The sequence below is a fragment of the Talpa occidentalis genome, unplaced genomic scaffold, assembly GCF_014898055.3.
Source record: "Talpa occidentalis isolate TD23 unplaced genomic scaffold, MPIMG_talOcc4v2.1 talOcc4.3, whole genome shotgun sequence".
Classification (NCBI taxonomy): domain Eukaryota; kingdom Metazoa; phylum Chordata; class Mammalia; order Eulipotyphla; family Talpidae; genus Talpa; species Talpa occidentalis.
The window spans coordinates 122,810,714-122,830,425 of record NW_023603184.1 but is presented as its reverse complement, the minus strand read 5'-3'; the positions used below and the strand labels follow the sequence as shown (position 1 = coordinate 122,830,425).

The window sequence follows — 19,712 nt, the reverse complement described above, 5'->3', positions numbered from 1 at the left end:
TCAGTTATTTACGAGTCCGCACTGGTTCTCGAATCAGGTAAATTGCTAGCTGGCGCTACGTCCTTCTTAGTCCTAAGACCCAGCATAATGTCCCCAGCTAAAAGACTAAATCTGTGTCCCAGATCCATTAAAATCTTGTGTAGCCATAAAAATAATTCCTAGTAAGTGTGTGACCTCTTGGGAAGTATCTTATACAGCTGATACCCTTTGCCCATGCTTTCCTCTCCCCCATTCATTTACCTGTAGGGTAAATGAAGTTGATAAGGCTTTTTATGCCATTGGCCTCTGCGGCTATCACCTTTGACCTTGATCTTGTTAACATAGAAGGTGCGTGGGTATGGAGCACATGTACCTGAGTATGGAAACCTGAGCATGGGTGTGTGCGCATGTGCAAGTGTGCACACCGGAGCCTGGGAGGGAGGGTATAAAAGGGCAGCATCACACTGTGGAAGGGGACTCAAGTTCCTGTCTCCCTGCTGACGTGTTGCCTTGCTTATCATTAAGATCTGTGAAAATGACGCCAAGGGATCCAAAATTCTCCTTCAAATCGCTAGAAACAACAGTGAACCTACCCGGCCTGGAATGGTGCAAAACCTGGACAATGATTATGGCACTGCAGCTCTACCAGCCACATTGTACTAGGAGGAAAAGGGGCAAACCTAAGGCACAGGTGACCAGAAGGAAGCTGGATCTTTAAGGACTTTGAGTTGGCATACTAGCCCCAAGCATCCTGTCTCTGGACTTCTATGTCTAAGAAAGGTCAACTTTATATTATTTAAGCCATGCTTTAAAAATGTTTGTTTTCATGCAATCAGAACTAATCCTAAATGATACCAACATTTGCATAATCTACTCACATTATGACCTTTGGTGATCCACAATAAGTACTCTCATGAAGACCTAGGTTTTTCTAAGTTTCTATAAATTATCATTTTGAAACCATTTATAATGATTGCTATTATATAGGGTCTTAGTTGAGCAAATTTGAGCTCATCAAATGAAGAGAATAGAATTCAGGTGTTCTGTGCCTTTTCCAGGTAAGACTGGTTTAGGACACCTATAACTATTGTTATACAGAGCTAGAGATCTTCCTTTCCCTGCTCCAATAACAGAGTGGTCAATAATTCTCTGCTAATAATGTCACCAAAAGATCTAGAAAGTCCTTTTTTCCTCTTGAGTCTCCTGATCACTCCAGTGAAATAGCATGTTTTCACTGGGCACGGTAGCCAATTGTAGGGTTAAAACGAGAAATAGTTGTTGCAGGTGTTGATCATTACTGCTATTCACCAAATGTTTCTCAAATGCTTTCTGGGTATGTGGTAGAACTGCACCTCCTAGATCTCTGGTAGATCATGTTCTGACAAATTGTATTACTTCCAAGTTCAGCATTTAATTGCTCACGTGAGACCCTTCGGAGCTGTATTTTTCAGTTGTCATAGTATCAGGTAGTGGCTGCCCATGAGTTGTGTCCTGGAGGGCAGGTGATGCCACCACTAAGCAGAGTTCTCAAGTTTCTTTAATTGGACATGTAGTGTGGACAAGAAATATACCCCCCTTCAGTTCACTGAGATTTGTGACTGCAGCATAGCCTATATTATCCTACTTTTGCACCATACCACCCAGAGAAAAACCACTTGAGCTGGGCAGTATTCACAGGGAACCTGAATGGCATCATCTGTGGTGGTCCCAGCAACCAGGGAGGGTGGTATGATTTGACTCATGCACTTACTCCTTCAACATTAACAAGTTCTGTTCATAAAACTTTTTGTTGAGCAGTTTTTTATAACATATCTACCCAAAAAACCCTGTGAGTAAACAAAGCATTCTTCCCACTGCTCAATGACCTGATCCACTATCAAACTTACTGCAGATCACAGCATTTAAATTCTATACACAATTAGCTCCACCATGTGGTGTTTAGAATAACAGTTTATAGAACCATAAAAGCAATGTCATGTATCCAATAATAACAAATACCTGTTGAGAGGGGGACTGTACATAGTAAAAGAAGTTGCATCCAGCTTGTGAAGGCATCGTATCAAAAGCAACAGGGAAAATGCCCCTCTCGTGGGAGGCAGGAGCGCAACAGTACACGTGTATGCATATATGCATATGATGTGCATACATAATGCATGTTTTATAAACAGATATATATGGGAAGAGAAAGATACTTTAAGGAATTGGCTCATGTGATTGGGGAGGCTGTCAAGTCCAAAATTGACATTCTTTTCAGGAAGACAATGCCAGATATTCAAGGTTCTATAATTGATTAGGTTTAGCATCTTATCAAGAAGCAGTCAAGATCAGTCAAGAAGCAGGAAGATAGGACCAATAACCAAAAGAAAAGGCAGTTACTAAGAATATATATTTAGGAATGACAGAAATAGAATTAGTAGAAGAAAACATTAAAATAACTATTTTATATTCAGGGAGCTAAAAAGGAAAACGGAAGTGTAGAGAGGACAAAATGTAATCTATGAAAAAGAATCAAGTGGAACATTTAAAGGTAAAACCACATCTGAAATAAAGCTACACAACAAATTCTTCCACAAGCATCCATAAAATCAGCAGTTTGCTTTATTCAAACAGAAAATTGTCAGGTCTTACCAATGAGCTAAGCAGTAAATTCAGATTGGGGGCCTTATATTTTTAATGTAATCTCATTTTTTATGATTTTAGCTATTTTGTGGATTTATAGTTTTATTTCTTAGTTTAGACAATGTGGTTATATAATTTCTACTCTGGGAAATTTATTAAAATTTTCTTTTTGGATCTATATATGCATACATACATAGACTCCAGACATACATATGTATGGGCATCTAAAAATAATATTCTGTTGATAAAGCCTGGTATTTCTGTTATGTATTTTTGACTAATTGATTTATGAGAGTACTCACTTTTGTTTCCCATTATGGTTATAGAAATGACTGTTTCTCCTTGTTTCATTAAGCAGCATATGTAAGTGTACCCATCCATCCATCTTTCCTTTATCTTTATCAATCACTTAAACCTTTTCTATTCATTCTGTTCCTGGCCTCCTAAATATAATAATTTTTGTTCCTAAGGGCATGTCCCCATCCCAGAAAACTATACAATATCCCCTTAAAATTGCTAGATCAGAAAGCAGATCAAAAGAGGCTGAATTTAAGCCTTAGTCTAGAGCTAAGAGCTGTAACTAAAGAATTCTTTTAATAATCAATAAAACCAACACAAACTCACTGCAGAGTTTGAGATTTTGTTAGGTATGTATTATCCCAGGTTCTCTAATTTATATAGTTAGCCTGCTTAATTGCTAGCTACTCAAAAAGCAAAAAATGGTTAAAAGCAGCAGGGTGGGAAAGACCAGGAGGAGACTTTTAACCCAGTTGTGCATAAGCAAAGAAAAAGGATTTGAAAGGAAAAAAATATGAAATGCACTACATAAGGACATGTGGCTGTTCCTTTATAGATAACTGAACAAAGATTTAAAATTATAAAGGACAAATTAATGAAAGACTTAAAAAAGACTCCAGGAAACTTTTAAAAGTTAAAGAGATAATTGGAGTAGAATCAAAACCTGAAATGAAGGGAGTTTTGTTCTCTCGTTTTATAAATGGGCACAGACCTGAAATAGGGGACATGGTCAGAAAAGTACATGGAATGGAAAATTTGGAGAGTTCCCACAAGTAGCTGCATAGTTTCAAAGATCTTCAAAGGTAAACTAGATAGAAATCAAACCAAACTTACACTTCAGATAAAATAATTTGCCCCAAATTTAAAATAAGACCAAAGATCCTCTGTTCTTCACAAATAGAGCCTATGACTAGGGACAGGCAGATGCTGCAAGCAGAGAACCCAGTGAAAGCAACAAAAGAATCAGTTGTGTTTTTATACAATAACAACAAACTATTCTAAAATTAAGAAAATAGTTCCATTTACAATACTATCAAAAAGAATATAAGACTTGGGAATAAATTTAAACAAGGAAGTGAGAGATGTATACACTGAAAACTATGAAACATCGATGAAAGAAACTGAAGACACATGGAAATATATTCTTTATAGAGTGGTAAGAATTAATGTTGCTTACATGTCTATACCACCCAACGCAATTTACAGATTCAATGCACTCTATTAAATATTAACATTTTTCAGAGCCCAGAAATGAACCCATGTATGCATGGTCAATTAATTTTTATAATACTGCACAGTGGTGTTGGGAAAACTGGAAAATCACATGTAAAACAACGAAATTGGACTCCTACCTACCTTATACCATGTACAAACATCAATTCAAAATGGATTAAAGCTCTGATCTGAAATGGATCTGAAAACATAAAACTTCTAGAAAAAGTATAGGAGGTAAACTCACTGTTGTTATCCTTGGCAATGGACTTTTTGGATTTGACACTAAAGCAAAGAGCTACAAAAGCAAAAATAAGTGGAAATACAGCAAATTAAGTGGTTTTCTGCACAGTAAAGGAAATCATCCAAAAAAAGAAAAGGCAACCTATGAAATAAGAGAAAATACTTGTAAACCACATCTGGTAATGAGTTAATATTCAAAATACACCAGGAAATCATACAACTACAGAAGACAAAAAACAAAACAAAACAAACCAGAATAAAATCAGATAATACAATTTAAAAACGGGCAAAGGGCCTGAATACAGTTTTTCAGACATACAAATGGTCATCAAGAGACGTGAAAAGGTATTTAACACAACTAATCACCAGAGAAATGCAAATCAAAATCTCATACCTGTTAGGATGTCTATTACCAAAAAAGAGGTAACAAATGCTGGAAAAAAAGGGAACCCTTGTGCACTGCTAGAGGGTTTATGAATTGGTATGGAAAACAGTATAGAAGGTCTTCAAGAAATTAAACATAGAACTACCATATGATCCAGCAATTACATGTCTGGGTACTAATCCAAAGGAAACAAACCCATCATCTCCAGTATCTGCACTCCCATGTTCACTGAAGCATTATTACAATAGCCAAGGTATGAAAACAAACTCCACTGACAGATGGATCAACAAAATGTGGATAAACAGGATTTCCTTCCTTTTTAAGGCTGAATAATTTTCTATTATGTAATTATTATATAATGGAATTTTACTACATATAACATAGAACATGTTGCATATATTGGATTGTCAGAAAAGGCAGGATGCATTTTTGCATAGAAAACAGAAAAATGTCATGACTTTTATGACAAGCCAATAGAATAGACATTATAGAATAGACATTATAGAATGTGGAACATACAAAACATACATAATATAGAATTTGTATATTATATAGTATAGAGTGTATGTAACAGAGAGTTATATATCAGAACATATGTATAGATTATAAAATAGAGAACATATAGGATATATTCTCTATTTTTACATAATGAAAAATTATTTAGTCTTGACAAGATGCTAAGTGAAGTAAGTCAGATAAGAAACAAACACTGCAGTGTCACTGATATATTGAAGCTTATAAGGAAAATGAATCAAACTCATAAAGATTTAAATGATGGTAAAAGGTACAACTTTGAGTTAGAAGATGAATGAAGTCTGGGAATCTAATATATGGTATGGGGACTGTAGTTGCTAATCATTATTGTACAGCTGAAATTTATTGACAGTAGATCTTAGGCATTCTCAGCCCCTGTAAAAAGGGTAAATAGTGAGAACACGGATCTTTTAGCTAACTTGAATCCTTTCACATATGTATATTATGTTGTATACTTTAAATATTAGTTTCACTTGCCAGTTATATCTCAATAAAGCTAAAAGTAACCATTTGGAGCAATCAAGTTCTAAGATCTAGTGGATCCTAGGGTAAGAGCTAGTGAGGTCAACCTATTCAGGTTTAATTTTCATGTAACATTAATTTAGACATAATAAAATGCACCCATTTTAAGTCCACAGTTTGAGGACTCAAAGTCCTATAACCACTGCCTCAATCAGGATGTATAGTTTTCATCACTCCACCCCTTTGTACAATATTGCTGTCAACCCCTCTTCCTCCACCATTATCCCACTTTTGCTTCAGGGTGAAACCACTGATTTAGTCACTGTAGTTTTGACTTTTCTAGAATTTCATGGAAATAGAATTATACAGTAATTCTTTTGCGTCTGGCTTCTTTCACTTGCTTGTCTATCCATTTTTCTACTGATGAACATGTGGGGTCTTTGATGTTTGGAGTCAAGAAAGAAAAGCTGCTAACATTCATGTACAATTCTCTGTGTGGATACATGTTTTTAGTTCTCATGGATATAATACCTAGGAATAGAATTGCTGGGTCCTATGGTAAGCATATATTTAACTGTATTAAGAAAATGCCAAAAATTCTTCCAAATGGCTGAACCATTTTGTATTATTACTAGCAATATGCCAGCTGCTCCATATTAATCAACTATCCAACATGCATGAGTCCATTTCTGAATTTATTCCTTAACAGGTCTTATAAAATAGGTACACTGGGACCAAATTATCTCATTTCCTCTGTTTAAGAATTATTTTCTCACATTTACTGAAGGACATTTTTGCTGAATATAGAATTCTAAGTCAACATGTTTTATCTATCAACACTTTAAAAATGTGTAGCAAGGTCTCTAACTTGCAGTTTAAGAAACGCGCAGCCATTCTCTATATGGGTTGAGTCTTTTCTCCAGCTGCTTTACAATGTTCTCTGGTTTTCAACAATTTGATTATGATACACCTTAGTGAGGTTTTTTTTTATGTGTTAATTTTTGTTGAATTTTTATGCTTGTTGAATTTTTTTGATATGTAGGTTTACCATTTTCATCAAGTATAAACATTTTCAGACCCTGTTTCTTCTATTGTTTTTGTTTCCCTAACCACAACTTCTAGGACTCCAAGTACACAGATGTCAGAATATCTGTTAGGTATCTAAGGCACTATTTGAGGCTTTTCACCCCCTTTTTGACCTTTAGTAAGCTTTAAGTCCACTGATATTTAGCTCTGCATTGACCAAACTGCTTTAATTCCATCCATTCCTTCTCCTCTAGCTAGAGTCCAAGACAGTAATCAAAAAGCAGCAGTGATTCTTAAAAATAAATCTTACATATACTTGAATTACTGTCATAACTGTATTAATCACAATTAAATATTTAAGAATAATTTAAAAATGTGTATTTCTTGCAATACCTTCATGTCTATAAAATTATAGCTTGGGTATATGTACACATATGCAACATTAGAAATGACACCGAATATGACACCAACAATGTGCTGTTGTAGTTTTTTTTTACTGACATTTTATAGAAGGTGATTAACAATCTGTGGAAAACACTTTATTAGATCATTGCCAATATACTACAAGGAGTATTTCAAAATAGAAAAGAAATTCACAGACTTATCTAAGTGAAGATCAAGTGATCCAAAAAATGTTCTTCCTTAGTTTCTCATTGCAAGAGAACACCAACAGCCAGAGTAGTGCTAACAGTCCACGAAGCTGTTTTTTCCAAGAAGGATTATTCTAATAACTTTGAGTGTTCGATCCGAGCAATGATCCAGTCAGGCTTTACTCCTTTCGTAAACTCCCTCTGAAATCTAGGGGGAAAAATTACAAATAATGTAAATCTTACATCAGTCTAAATATTTCTTGGATAGCTATCTAATTTCCAAGAGTATTTCAGAGGCAGATTTTAGCAGCAAGTGAATGGTTAAAGATAAATAAAAGTCAAATCAAAGAAATTTAACCTACTAATTCAATAATAAAAATATCCCCATAATATTAAGTATATTCTCAACTAATTTTTTCCCAACTATTTTTAATGGATTGATCTAGCTTCCAAAACCTGCCTGTTCTTGACAGAAACTTGTTATTCTAATGTTAAATATGAGCTTTAACATATGCCTAACATAAGAAATAAATTGGACTATGGTGATATAAATAGCACTGTAGTCAAATTTGGGTTATATACATTAGATAAATCTTGAAAATAACAGTGTTTATGAGCTATCCATAATCTTAGTAGGGATTATCAGAAGAACCAAAAGTTAGTAATGATTACCATGTTCTTTAGTTATAAATATCAAAAAAGATAATTCAGTAGGTTTAAAATAAATTTTAAGTATACAGATTTTTGACAATTACAAATAAAGCAAAATTTAAAACAGAAGAAGATAAACATTTTTTTCAAGAAAAGGGAAACTAGTGAGGTTACAATTTCTTTTTTACCTTAATGAAACAAAATACATTTTCATTTTGGGATGTTTGTTATTTTAAAGCAAATGTGTATAACTTTGGCAACATAACAGTATTCTCTTTTAAATAAATACTAAATTGTCTATTGACGACTTGTTCACTGTTTAAATTTTATTAGCACAAAAATATACTACAGTGTCCTTTAATAATCTCATAACTAACCCTTCAATTCTATATCTGAACCAATCTGGAGTACTGGGTAAATAGGAGACAGTCAATACTTAAGGCAGATTTTATTTTTCAAGGCTGGCAATAACCATATCTCCCAACACAGGGGCCCTTCTGCAATGTGACTTTGCTGCTGCCATCAAGAGGTGGAGTGTCTCCATGCCCTTTCAATAGAGCAGGTCCTATGACTACTTTGACCAGTAAAGCATGGTAGAAATGATGCGCCAATCCTGGGCACAGCCCGCTACTGTCTAGCATCTTCTGCTTTCTGCTTCTTGGAAGGCAAACCCCATATAAAATATGTGACCAGTCTGAGACTACCACAATTCCAATACCACATGACATGGATAAGCCCGTGGCACCAAGGTGCCGCACATGTGAGTGAAGAGGCCATTGTGAAAATAAACCCATTGCCTCCTGAAGCCCCAGCTGATGTCAGATGAAGAAGAGAAAATCCCACAGCTGAGCCTTTCCAAAATTCCTGAGCAGGGGGGAAAAAAAGGCTGCTTGAAACTACTGGGTTTTGGAGTTGTTTGTAATGCAGCAACAGACAGCTGAAACACCATTTAATTAAATTCAACAGAATTACCTCGTTCTAATTTCTGAACACTCCTGTTTCATGGCCAGTATGTCTTTATGACTTTTTTTTCTTCATAAATAACTTGTCAAATTTCAATCCTTTTCTTCCTAAAGCTCCCTTTAGTTTTCAAACCTTCATACTACCTTCCATTTTCTAGAGAAAGGAAACAATGAAATGTAATTAGACTTACTCATAGCTTGCATTAAGAAGTTGTTTAGTTTCCACATTCTGATCCCCCAACTTAACCTGGAACACACTGGCTCCACTTATAGTTTCACTGGGGATCTTGGCACTGGTTAGATACCAAAAGCACATCAGGATGTTAACAAACTTCCTTCCTTAGAGAAAAAACACACACACAAATACAAATTGCTATAATCTATCATCCATATATCCAAAATGAAATCAGAAATTTGCAATATTTATGCAGTTACTATAGATCAAATTTGGGGCTTATTTTAGTCAAGATCTGTATTTATACTTAGTTTTCAGAAAATTCTCTCAAGATTTATGACACATTTTGCCCTCTTCTCTGCATTGTAGTAGTAATAGCTACTATTTACTGAGCTGTACTATTTACTAAGTGTACATTGATCCACTACATGGATTGTTTTTAATTTGTGGTATTTCCTAAAATTATAATAGGCATAGACTGTCAAACCAAAAATGAAGAGGGAAAACTCATTTCTTGCCACTAAGTGATTAACTTAACCTTAACTACCAGAAAGAGGACAGACTTCTATTTTATCTTCATTCAATTTGCTATGCCTGTAAAAACCAGATAGTGACCAAGTTGCTGACATGCAGTTTGAGTAATTATGGGGAGAACAAAATATTCATCACTAAAAGTATCTTTACAATGTTTCAATGTAACATGTGCATGAAAACTTTGTAACTAGTAGGAGTCCTGTATAAAAACTGCTTAAGAAAGTATGTAAGTAAAGGCTAGATTCCTAGTGTGCCTTGTACATGGTACATATGCAGATATTTGTAGAAGGAATAATTAAGTTAACACATTTTCAAGAATAGTATAGGGCAGGGCCTCCCGGTGGCGCAGCGGTTGAGCGCTGGGCTGCAAAGATGCCCGCAGCCTCTGCAGTGCCGGTTCCATCCCCGGCAGCTGGCGAGGGTCCCACATGGGGCGCAGACCTCTCCTGCCGTGCCTGCTGCTTATCCCCGCTCTGGCTCTGGTGAATTCTCTCACCCTCCCATGCTTCTGACTGTACCCAGTGCTTGTATAAATAAATAAATCTTTAAAAAAAAAAACAACAAACCACAACTGTCAAAAATAAAGTTTAAAAAAAAAAAAATAGTATAGGGCAAACTGTATGCAGTGGACAAGAAGAACCAGATAACTATCACTAAAATTCCTTCAACTTTTTAAAGTATCTCCAAATAAATCCAATTTGGAGATGTGTAGCTTATCTTACTTTCAATAGACTTTAGCTGATAATATGAACTTTTCTTTTACTCCTTACTCCTATTTACATACAGCTGGACATTTAAAATGCTCAATTTTTTTCCTTCAAGGTAGGAAAACTGAAACACAAATATTTTTAATTTGAGACAAGGAAGCAGCTTATCCTAGACAATTTTCTTCAACTTAAGAGATTATGTTCTCCCATGTAAATCAGACAGTAGCAGGGGAAACTTCTAGATAGAAGGGCATAAAAAACTACTACCCTATTTTAACTCTTTCAGAGCTAGGTCTTTAAGTGATTGCCCACTAGGAAAGCTTATGTGGACAACTACGGATCATTTAAAATAGATATGTGGGCTTCCCCAGTGGTGCAGCTGTTGAGCGCTGGGCTGAGAAGCTGCCTGCAGCCTCTGCAGCGTCGGTTTGATCCCCGACCACCGGCAAGGGTCCTACATGGCCTGCAGACCTCTCCTGCCACACCCACTGCTCCCCTCAGCAGTGTACTTCGGTCCTTCTGCCTGTTCTGCTCCCAGCTCTGGCTCTGGTGAATTCTCTTACCTTCCGGCACTTCTGACTGTACCCAGTGCTTGTATAAATAAATAAGTCTTTAAAAAAAAAAAAAAAGTAGACTATGCTCCAGTATTACCTTTCTCATCATAGTATATGGAGATGTCTCCTGTTGATGTGTATACTATATCATCTATGTCAGCAGCAAGGGCATTTTTATGGTTGTCAGATAGTGAAGTAACTTTTTCTTTCAATACAGGTAGTACCTAAGTTTGGAAAAAGCAAACCATAGTTCACCTACTGAGTTTCTGAAAGCTTTTCAAAAACATGGAAAAATATTTTCTAAATTTATTTTAAAATTTACTCATGTTCAAAAACAAGGCTTAAAAGTTTCTAGTTATTCAACTAGGTAATTCCTAATAGAGAAGTCTCTGTAAGAACAACTCAAAGACACATTTACTTATGCCTAAGAGGCAAGTCATTTTTATATGACCCAAAGTACCCAAAAGGAAAGATCTGAGGGCTCTGCTTTAGCTTATGGCACACAAACCATTTTTAAATATAAATAAAGGGACCATATATCATTTATGACAAGAGAATTATACATTATTTTTGAAGGTAATTAAGAACATACTTTACCTCTTTGGTTACGAGTTCTTCTAATAGATCAAATTTACACTCTGACAGTAACTTGGACACATGAGCAAAAGCCTTAAAAAAATAGTGAAGGAAGGACGTTGATTATTTTGCAAAATGCCATACAGTATACAATGTTCATTCTAAAACGGGTAAGTGTAACAAAGACTATTTTATGATAAAGGTGATAAGCAATGTCAAACACTAATATATCAATGTTAAATGTGACACCCTTGAAGCTGGCTGGCTTGTTTTTTCATTGCCTTTCCAAATATGCAGTCATAGTTCACATATTTGCTAATTATGTATCCAATCTCAGGACCTGGGAAAAGATAGTATGTGGTGTGCACACTAGGTCTTCAATTGAAATTCTCCTATATATTTTCTCTTAAAATAATGATGATGTAATTAACCATTCTGACTATTATATGAGCCCTCTTATAATGCAAAAATGGCAGTTGAGGAGCAGAACCATCTAGATTGTACTGGGAGCATGGAGAGCTGAATTTCATTAAGACAGAGAAGGCAAATTTGGGAAAGGGGGAAGAAAAGAAAATGAGTTTATATTTGAGTGGATCCCAACCTTGAAGTAGGCATGCCATTTTAAAGTGAGGGACAACCAACTGCAATCCTCCACATTTCAGCAGTGAGGAATGACACTACATAAGACTCTGCATGTCTTCAAGGAGCTTTCAGTCTACTTGAGAAGGGAGGCAAGTAAACTGACTAGTAGTTTAAGAACTATAACAAGGGGTCTCCCCGGTGGCGCAGCGGTTGAGCACTGGGTTGTGAAGCTGTCTGCAGCCTCTGCAGAGCCAGTTTGATCCCCGGCTGCTCCCTGGCCACCGGAGGAGGGTCCCCACCCTGGCTCTGGTGAATTCTCTCACCCTCCCGCATTTGTGACTGTACCCAGTGCTTGTGTAAATAAATAAATAAATATTAAAAAAAAAAAAAGAACTATAACAGGGGTAAGAACAGGATGATTCAGGAACTGCTGAGGGGTGGAGAGACTAGCTGATAGCAAGCAGAGAGGCTAAAATAGCTAACAGCTGGAGGACCTCTTGCATCAGAGTGACTAAAATATGCCTAAAGCTCCTCTGTACTGTGTGTTCAGAGGAAGTAGGAACCAAGGTCTGACTCCTAAAGATTGCGAAGATGATTTCCATTTCTTATTGACACATAAGAGAGCTGAAGAGTCATACGTGGGTTAGGAAGTGGGCAAGCTTACAGGTTGTGGAGAATAGTAGAATCATGCTAATTTACCTCTGCATGTACAAAAGGTTTTGAGAACTGACATGAGCAGAGTTTTATGACTTAATTATGATGCTGAGCTAGGCATATTAATTTGCTTTGTTAATTTCTATAAACAAAGAAGTAAAGAATGGACTCAGGGAAGCAGGAGTTAATACTGACACTGATTACAGGGAGTTGAAAACATTTAATTTATACCTGGCAGGTCACATAAATAAATACATATGAGTGTTTACAGAAAGAATATGAAATTTCAAGAGGTTGGCATCTGTTTAGCTATTATAAAATGGAGCTGGGAGCCATTACGTAAATTGTATCATCTATCTCCTTTGAATTATGCCAAAGACCTTTGGTCAGGGCCAAAAGCAATTGTTTTAAGAAACCAAGTAAGCGGGCCTCCCCGGTGGCGCAGCGGTTGAGCGCTGGGTTGCGAAGCTGCCCGCAGCCTCTGAAGTGCCGGTTCCATCCCTGGCTGCTCCCTGCCACCGGAGGAGGGGCCCACATGGCCCGCAGACCTCTCCTGCCGCCCGCTGCTCCCCTCAGCAGTGTACTTTGGTCCCTCTGCCTGCTCTGCTCCCTGCTCTGGCTCTGGTAAATTCTCTCACCCTCCTGCGCTGCTGACTGTGCCCAGTGCTTGTATAAATAAATAAATACATCTTTAAAAAAAAAAAAAAAGAAACCAAGTAAGCAAGTTATTACTTTTCCATCCTTTCTAGAGACTCAGTCACCAATTATGTATAGCCAAGAATAGTGTAAAACTCTTATAACCCTAATCAATTTTTGAACTTTTTATCTCATTTTCCTCTTATAAAACCCCCTGACTTTGTCCCATCTGGGGGCATATTTTTCAGCTTGACAAATGGGTAAAACTATCAAACCATATACAGTCAATATTATAAAATGATTACAATGATGGCATAATTTTAAGGTGTATGCAGACATGAACTGGGAAATAAATGATGACTTGTATTATTTACCAAAGGTTCTGAGATGTTTGGAAATGGTAAGCTCTCAAGAAGATTGTAAGGTAAAAGGTAAGAAAAAGAAGTTAGGGATGGATTTTCATGCTAAGAAAAATTGTATGTACACACAAAGTCTGCAAGTAATCTCAGGGCCCAAACTGTCTATTCTGTGGCAAGGCAGGATATTACCAACCACTCAGAATGAGGAACATTAACTGTCAGCGTCAGAGCTATGAGTCATCAAAGGATAAGTGATTTTCAGCATACACACTAACCTGTAGTTATCAACAGATAGTCTCAACCAGTTTTTTGTTGGTTTTTTTTTTTTTTTGGCATAGAAGAACTGGGATGTAGACCAGCAGTGCGGGGGTGGGGAGTTGGGGTGTTGATGAGAGGACTCACCAGAGATTCACCTGTCCTGGGGAGCAGGACAGGAAGATATACTGAAATACACTGCTGAGGGGAACAGCGGGTGAGACAGAAGAGGTCTGCTGAGCCATGTGTGTTAGCTCCCTGGCTGGGGATCAGACTCAGGCCATAGAGGTGAGGGTCCTGAGACTTAAACCCTAGACCACCTGGGAGGCCCCTCACCAAATTCTTTCAAAGAGGGAAATTGTTCATCTCTAGGCAATTCTTTAAGGAATATGATGAGGTGGTGAGAGAAGGAATAAAGCAGCTCTGTCAAACCAACTGGTAGAAAATTTTGTCTTTCTACCCAAAATGTAGCATAGTACTCTGGAAATGTTACCTCATTAATTCTTCAAAACTATTGTAACCACTCATTTATTCAGACATGGAGTGACTACTAAGCGACAAGTGTGAAAAGTGGTATCACTGTAGTCACATTAAAATAGGTTTGGAGAATGTCACCACAAGAAAAGCTACTTTTAAAACTGGATCTGATCCTTAGAATGTGCTAAATCACCACCATTCCAAGAAGCCAAAAAGAACAAGATTATCTAGTGTGAAAGGGCCGATAAAGAGAACTTTTACTTACTTGTGTGAGCCTCTCCACTAACCATTTTACCTTGTGATCACTCCACCTGATCATATTTATCTTTCCACTCCTGCATCTGAGTATTACCTCTTCCCCCATCACCTCATCATTCTTTCCACCCTACTCCCTAACTCCCACCCCTGAGTCCCTCATCTGTATACCCAGAATTATAATGGTCTGCTATTCCCAAATAAATGCATTTTGAGCTTGCATATTAACCTTGATGCTCCCTTACTCAAGGTTAACACAGGCAGCGTCCTCTTCCTTTTGCAGAAAATCACATTCAGAAACTATAAGGTAATACACTTAAGAGGCAGAGATGGGCTTTGAATCCATTTCTATCTTACTGAAAAAGCTGTAGCGGGTAGAAAAGGTAATAGGGGATCTTCACCCTGGTGTTTCAAACGAGGCTCTCCTCGGTGACAATGCAAACATAAGGCAAGGCTGTGTCTGGGTAACTATCCATGCTTGCTAACTTAAGGTCCGGTGTGTGTAAACCTCACTGGTAAACAATGATGCGTATAACAGTTGAACACATGAGAGGGGGTTAGCGACGGAAACAAACCTGCTTGGCTCCTTCAGAGAATTCTGCGATGCTGAAGTCTTGGTCGAAATAGGCCCAGATTAAGAACGCGTAGATACGAGTCCGAACCCAGTTGATAGGGTTGGAGAACCCCAAAATGATCATCTTGGTTTTCTGTCGCGGCTGGGGCTGCTCCTCTGTGCTGTAGCAGCGACGAGAACAGGCAGGGAACGCCTGGAGGGCTGCGGGGAGTCTCGCATGGAAGAGCAAGGGACGCCAAGGGCTCCAAGCAGGCGGCACCAAGGCCGCCTCCGCACAAGTGCTACGAGAAAATGGGGTTGTTCCCGAGCCGAAGCGGCGGCGGCAGAAGCAGCACAATCCAGCCAACGGTGGCCTCACCTCGGCTGTATTGGGAGTCCAGGGTCGGACGACTCCGCCGGGCAGCGGCCTATAAAGCAGCAAGTTGGGCAGCAGACGAGCGGTCAGCGCCATTTTTTTTTTACCTTTCACCCCTTCCCTTGCCTGTGCTTCAACGAAACTAGGTCGGTGGGAAACCACCCCAGTCGGGCTCAGAGAAAGACGCTGGAGGTTAAAGTTGGCCGGTTGCCACCGCTGGTAAATCCAGCCCTATCCCGGCTCCCCAGCACACAGACCACACAGAGAACCTTCGGCCAACGTCGCACGCTGGGACCGGGTCGCTCTAGCCAGGCCGCCAGCCTCGCGGGCCTTTTCTCTCTGGCTCGTGTTTCCGGGCGGAGCGTGCGCTGAGGAACGTGTTGGGGCCTCGGTTCCGAGGACTTGGAAGAGAACCCGCTTGAGCAACAATGGCGGGGCAGCGCATCCCGGTACCTCGGCTCGAGGGTATTTCGCAGGAGCAGTTCATGCAGCACCTCTATCCGCAGGTGAGAGCCTAATGCGGGGTCAAACCTAGAAAGCAGGGGACACACATCCCGAGCACTCAGGCTGCTCGGTGCTGGTTTCTTGTGACCCAGGGTGTAGGGAGGAGCTGCGGCGAGTGAAGGTGTCCGCTTGACTGCAGCCAAGGGAGTGGACGCTTGGCTCATCTATTAAATTTCCTGGAGAGAACAGCCCCACGTTTCTGGAAAGCAGTATAAACGCGGAAAGCTGAGCACAAGAAACATTTTGCTTAATAAGAACTTCTAGCTGCAAGAAGAGGCCTTGCTAGAACCCCTTTAGGTCTTTTGCCACAGCCATGGCAACGAAGGGAGCGTTCTTCCGGCTCTCGCTGCCCCACTGCCCCCCTATTCCGCTGGGCCTCACAGTCCCCATGGCCCCTCCGCCTTCCCCTTTCCCCCAGCTTCTGTACCCTGTACACCCCCGCCTCCCTAGCTGTGAGGTTTCGCTACCCCAACTCTGGGGGCGCTAAAGGCACCCCAGCAGTCTGCTGAGTTACTGAATTTGGAGGAGCAGTTTTTCATTACTCTGGAGTCAGTGCGAATACCCCAGGAAAGTCTCACTGGTCTTGTATTTTCACTAACCTGAGTTCTAGTTCAGACGTTGGAATGATGTATATGTGTAATTCAATTTTAGTTCTTTAAAAGAAAACTAAGAAAAATATTAAGTGAGGAGAAAGTACTTTTATTTAACACCGCTTTGCAAGGGACTCCAGGCTTCAGAACCAATGAGAATACAATCCAACAGATATTTAAAAAAAAAAGTTCTCAGGGTTACATTTAGTCTATTCGTGGGAGAATTCCTCCTACTTGCCTACTGGACAGCCCCAGACCCCCAACAGTTTTACTTGATGTTTCCATCTGTAAGGATTGTCATAGAGAACTACAGTTCTGAGTATTAAAAGAATCGGGAATGATGATGTTTTTCAATAGTTAGCAACCTACAGGGAGAATTCAAGTCTTCATTTATTTGGATCACTAGCCGGGAATGTTATTTTTCCTATCTCCACCTCAAGATGTGTTAGTATAAACTACCTGCAGGGCCTTATTGTGAAGATCTGAATGTTACATATGAAGTGTTTTGTAAGATGGAATAGGTGTTTGTAGTTTAATCTCCCCAAACAGAATGAATAATATGCCACAAAGAAAGTAACACTAAGTTTCTTAAAATGAACATTTAGAAATACTGGTCACAATGAAATAAAGCTGGAAATTAATAGCAAAGTTGGAAAACAAATTCTTTCTGCATGGAGACACTGAAATAAGAACTATAAGGGGGCATAGTTCTATCAAATTAACATTTTAATAATGCCATACTTGATAGTGTGGTACAAATGCATGAACAGGTAGACCAGAGGACTAGAAGATAGTCTGATAGTTTATTTAATATATATAATATTATTTTACATCTATATATTATATATAGTTTGCTGTAGTCCCATCTGTTAATTTTTGCTTTGCTTTTATTTCCCTTGCTGTCAGTTGAGTTTACAAAGATATCCCTAAGTCCCATGTTATGGAATGTATGTTTTCTTTTTTTTTTTTTTTTTTTTTTTTGGTTTCAGGACTGGTATCCAAGTCTTTAGTCCATTTTGAAATAATTTTTGTATGTAGTGTTACAGTAATCTAGTTTCATTCTTTGCGTGTGGCTGATCAGTTTTCCTATCACTGTTTTTTTTTTTTTAACTTTTTTTTTTTTTTAAAGATTTATTTATTTATTTATCCAAGCACTGGGTGCAGTCAGAAGCAGGGGAGGGTGAGAGAATTCACCAGAGCCAGAGCGGGGAGCAGAGCAGGCAGAAGGACCGAAGTACACTGCTGAGGGGAGCAGCGGGTGGGCAGCAGGAGAGGTCTGTGCGCTGTGCGGGACCCTCCTCTGGTGCCCAGGGAGCAGCAGGGGATGGAAACAGCGCTGCAGAGGCTGCGGGCAGCTTCGCAACCCAGCGCTCAACCCCTGCGTCACCGGGGAGACCCCTATCACTGTTGACGAGACTTTCTTCATTGTATGCTCTTTGCTCCTTTGTTGTACATTAACTGTCCATATATGTGTCCATTGACAGATGATGGGATAAAGATGTGTTATATACACACAATGGAATACTACTCAGCCTAAAAACAGATGAAATGTGGCCATTTACCACAACATGGATGGAACGTGAAGGCCTTATGCTAAATGAAATGTTAAGAAGGAGATAAAATGCTGGATAATTTTACTCATGTGAAAAATAAAGAAACAAAGCCAGCAATGAGACAAAACAATACAAACCCTTGGGTTCTGACAACAGAACTGAGATTAACAGATGGGAAAGGAGTGGGGTGGGGTGGAAGCACAGAGTAGAGGGGGCCATTGGAAAGTTAGTACTTTGGTGATGGGCATGATGTGGTAACAAGTGTAAACTCTTAAAACAGTGTTGCAAACCAATGTTATCGCAGTTAAAAGAAAAAGATATTGAAGCCAATATATACCGTTATCCGTTGTATTGGCAAAAATCAAGGGATTTTAATAGTACTGTTCATGAGTCTGTGAAGAAGCTAGTACTCTGAATCTTATGCCAAGTGGTACAACCCCTTGGGAGAAGAATTCGACACATTGCACAACCATGTATATGTTGTTATGATCTCGCAATCCTTCTCTTAGGAATTTACTCTGGGGATACACTGCCAGAAATATAAAGATATCTACATAATGTTTATTGTACTTGCAAACTTCTCCATAAGAAACTGACTGAATAAATTGTTCATTTGCACTATGGTTAACGAAACTGTAAAAAAGAATGAGGGAGATAATCTGAGCTGATAGTGATTGTCGGGATATATATTTAAATTTTAACAAGCAAATTGCAAAAAAAAAAAAGTGTAGTATAAAAAAGAAGGGCATATAAGGAAGCATACATGTTTTAATCAATTTGCAAAAAAAAAGAAATACAGGCGTGATAAACCAGAAATTAATAAGACTGGTATTTATAGGTAACGAGTAAGTACTAAGTGGAAAATGTGGATGAGATGACCTTTTTGTATAATTTTGGAGACTGCATTCATGTTTTACATTCTAAAAGTTATTGTAAAAATAAGAAGGATAAGGAATGATTAGGAAAGTCAAAACTCTAATAGAGACTATATAAAAAATAATGAATGAAAATAAGAGGAAGAAGTAACTCAAGTCACTTTTGAGCACAATACTTAATGTTTTCAGTCTAAAGACAAAAAGAAAGAAATACTGAATTCTAGTTAGTAATCTTGCTTTTTATGATGACATGACTTAACATCAGTGAATTATGAATTCTGAGATTTGCAAATGATTAAATATTGAGGATGTTAGGAACCTGGTTCTCTTTTTGGGGAAGGGAGTTACATAAACAATGAAGATTAGAATGAATCTTGTGGTATAAGTTCCAAGTTGGAGGTATCAGTGTTGGAAGCATCATGGTGCTTAGTCCATTAAGTGTTTATGTGTATATGTTTATATATGTATATATATGTAGTTATATACATATGTGGTATGTATGTATATGTAATGGTGGAGATGGGAGTCAGTATGCAC

The 19,712-nt window shown here is 38.3% G+C and overlaps 2 protein-coding genes across 3 annotated transcripts in view; one reads left to right on the top strand and one right to left on the bottom strand.

The window, feature by feature from the left end:
- Window positions 1-5,381: 5,381 nt before the first annotated feature.
- Window positions 5,382-16,007, bottom strand: MAIP1 (matrix AAA peptidase interacting protein 1). 2 transcript variants are annotated; one of them, XM_037523791.2, is made up of 5 exons: window positions 15,300-16,003; window positions 11,528-11,599; window positions 11,028-11,154; window positions 9,152-9,299; window positions 5,382-7,555 (listed from the first exon to the last, which is right to left on the bottom strand). In XM_037523791.2, the coding sequence occupies exons 1-5, from the start codon at window positions 15,747-15,749 to the stop codon at window positions 7,477-7,479; spliced, it is 876 nt and encodes a 291-aa protein (XP_037379688.1). In that variant the 5' UTR covers window positions 15,750-16,003; the 3' UTR covers window positions 5,382-7,476. The 2 variants fall into 2 exon arrangements, 1 of the variants encoding a protein (XP_037379688.1); XR_008553630.1 differs by lacking the exon at window positions 9,152-9,299 and adding an exon at window positions 8,971-9,114 and having other exon boundaries at window positions 7,521-7,555; window positions 15,300-16,007.
- A 5-nt stretch (window positions 16,008-16,012) lies between these two features.
- TYW5 (tRNA-yW synthesizing protein 5) overlaps window positions 16,013-19,712 on the top strand; it is a 30,551-nt gene continuing 26,851 nt past the window's right edge. Inside the window, exon 1 of the mRNA XM_037523790.2 lies at window positions 16,013-16,159. Within this exon, the coding sequence (XP_037379687.1) occupies window positions 16,082-16,159 (78 nt within the window). The 5' untranslated portion in view covers window positions 16,013-16,081. The remainder of the gene's footprint in view (window positions 16,160-19,712) is intronic.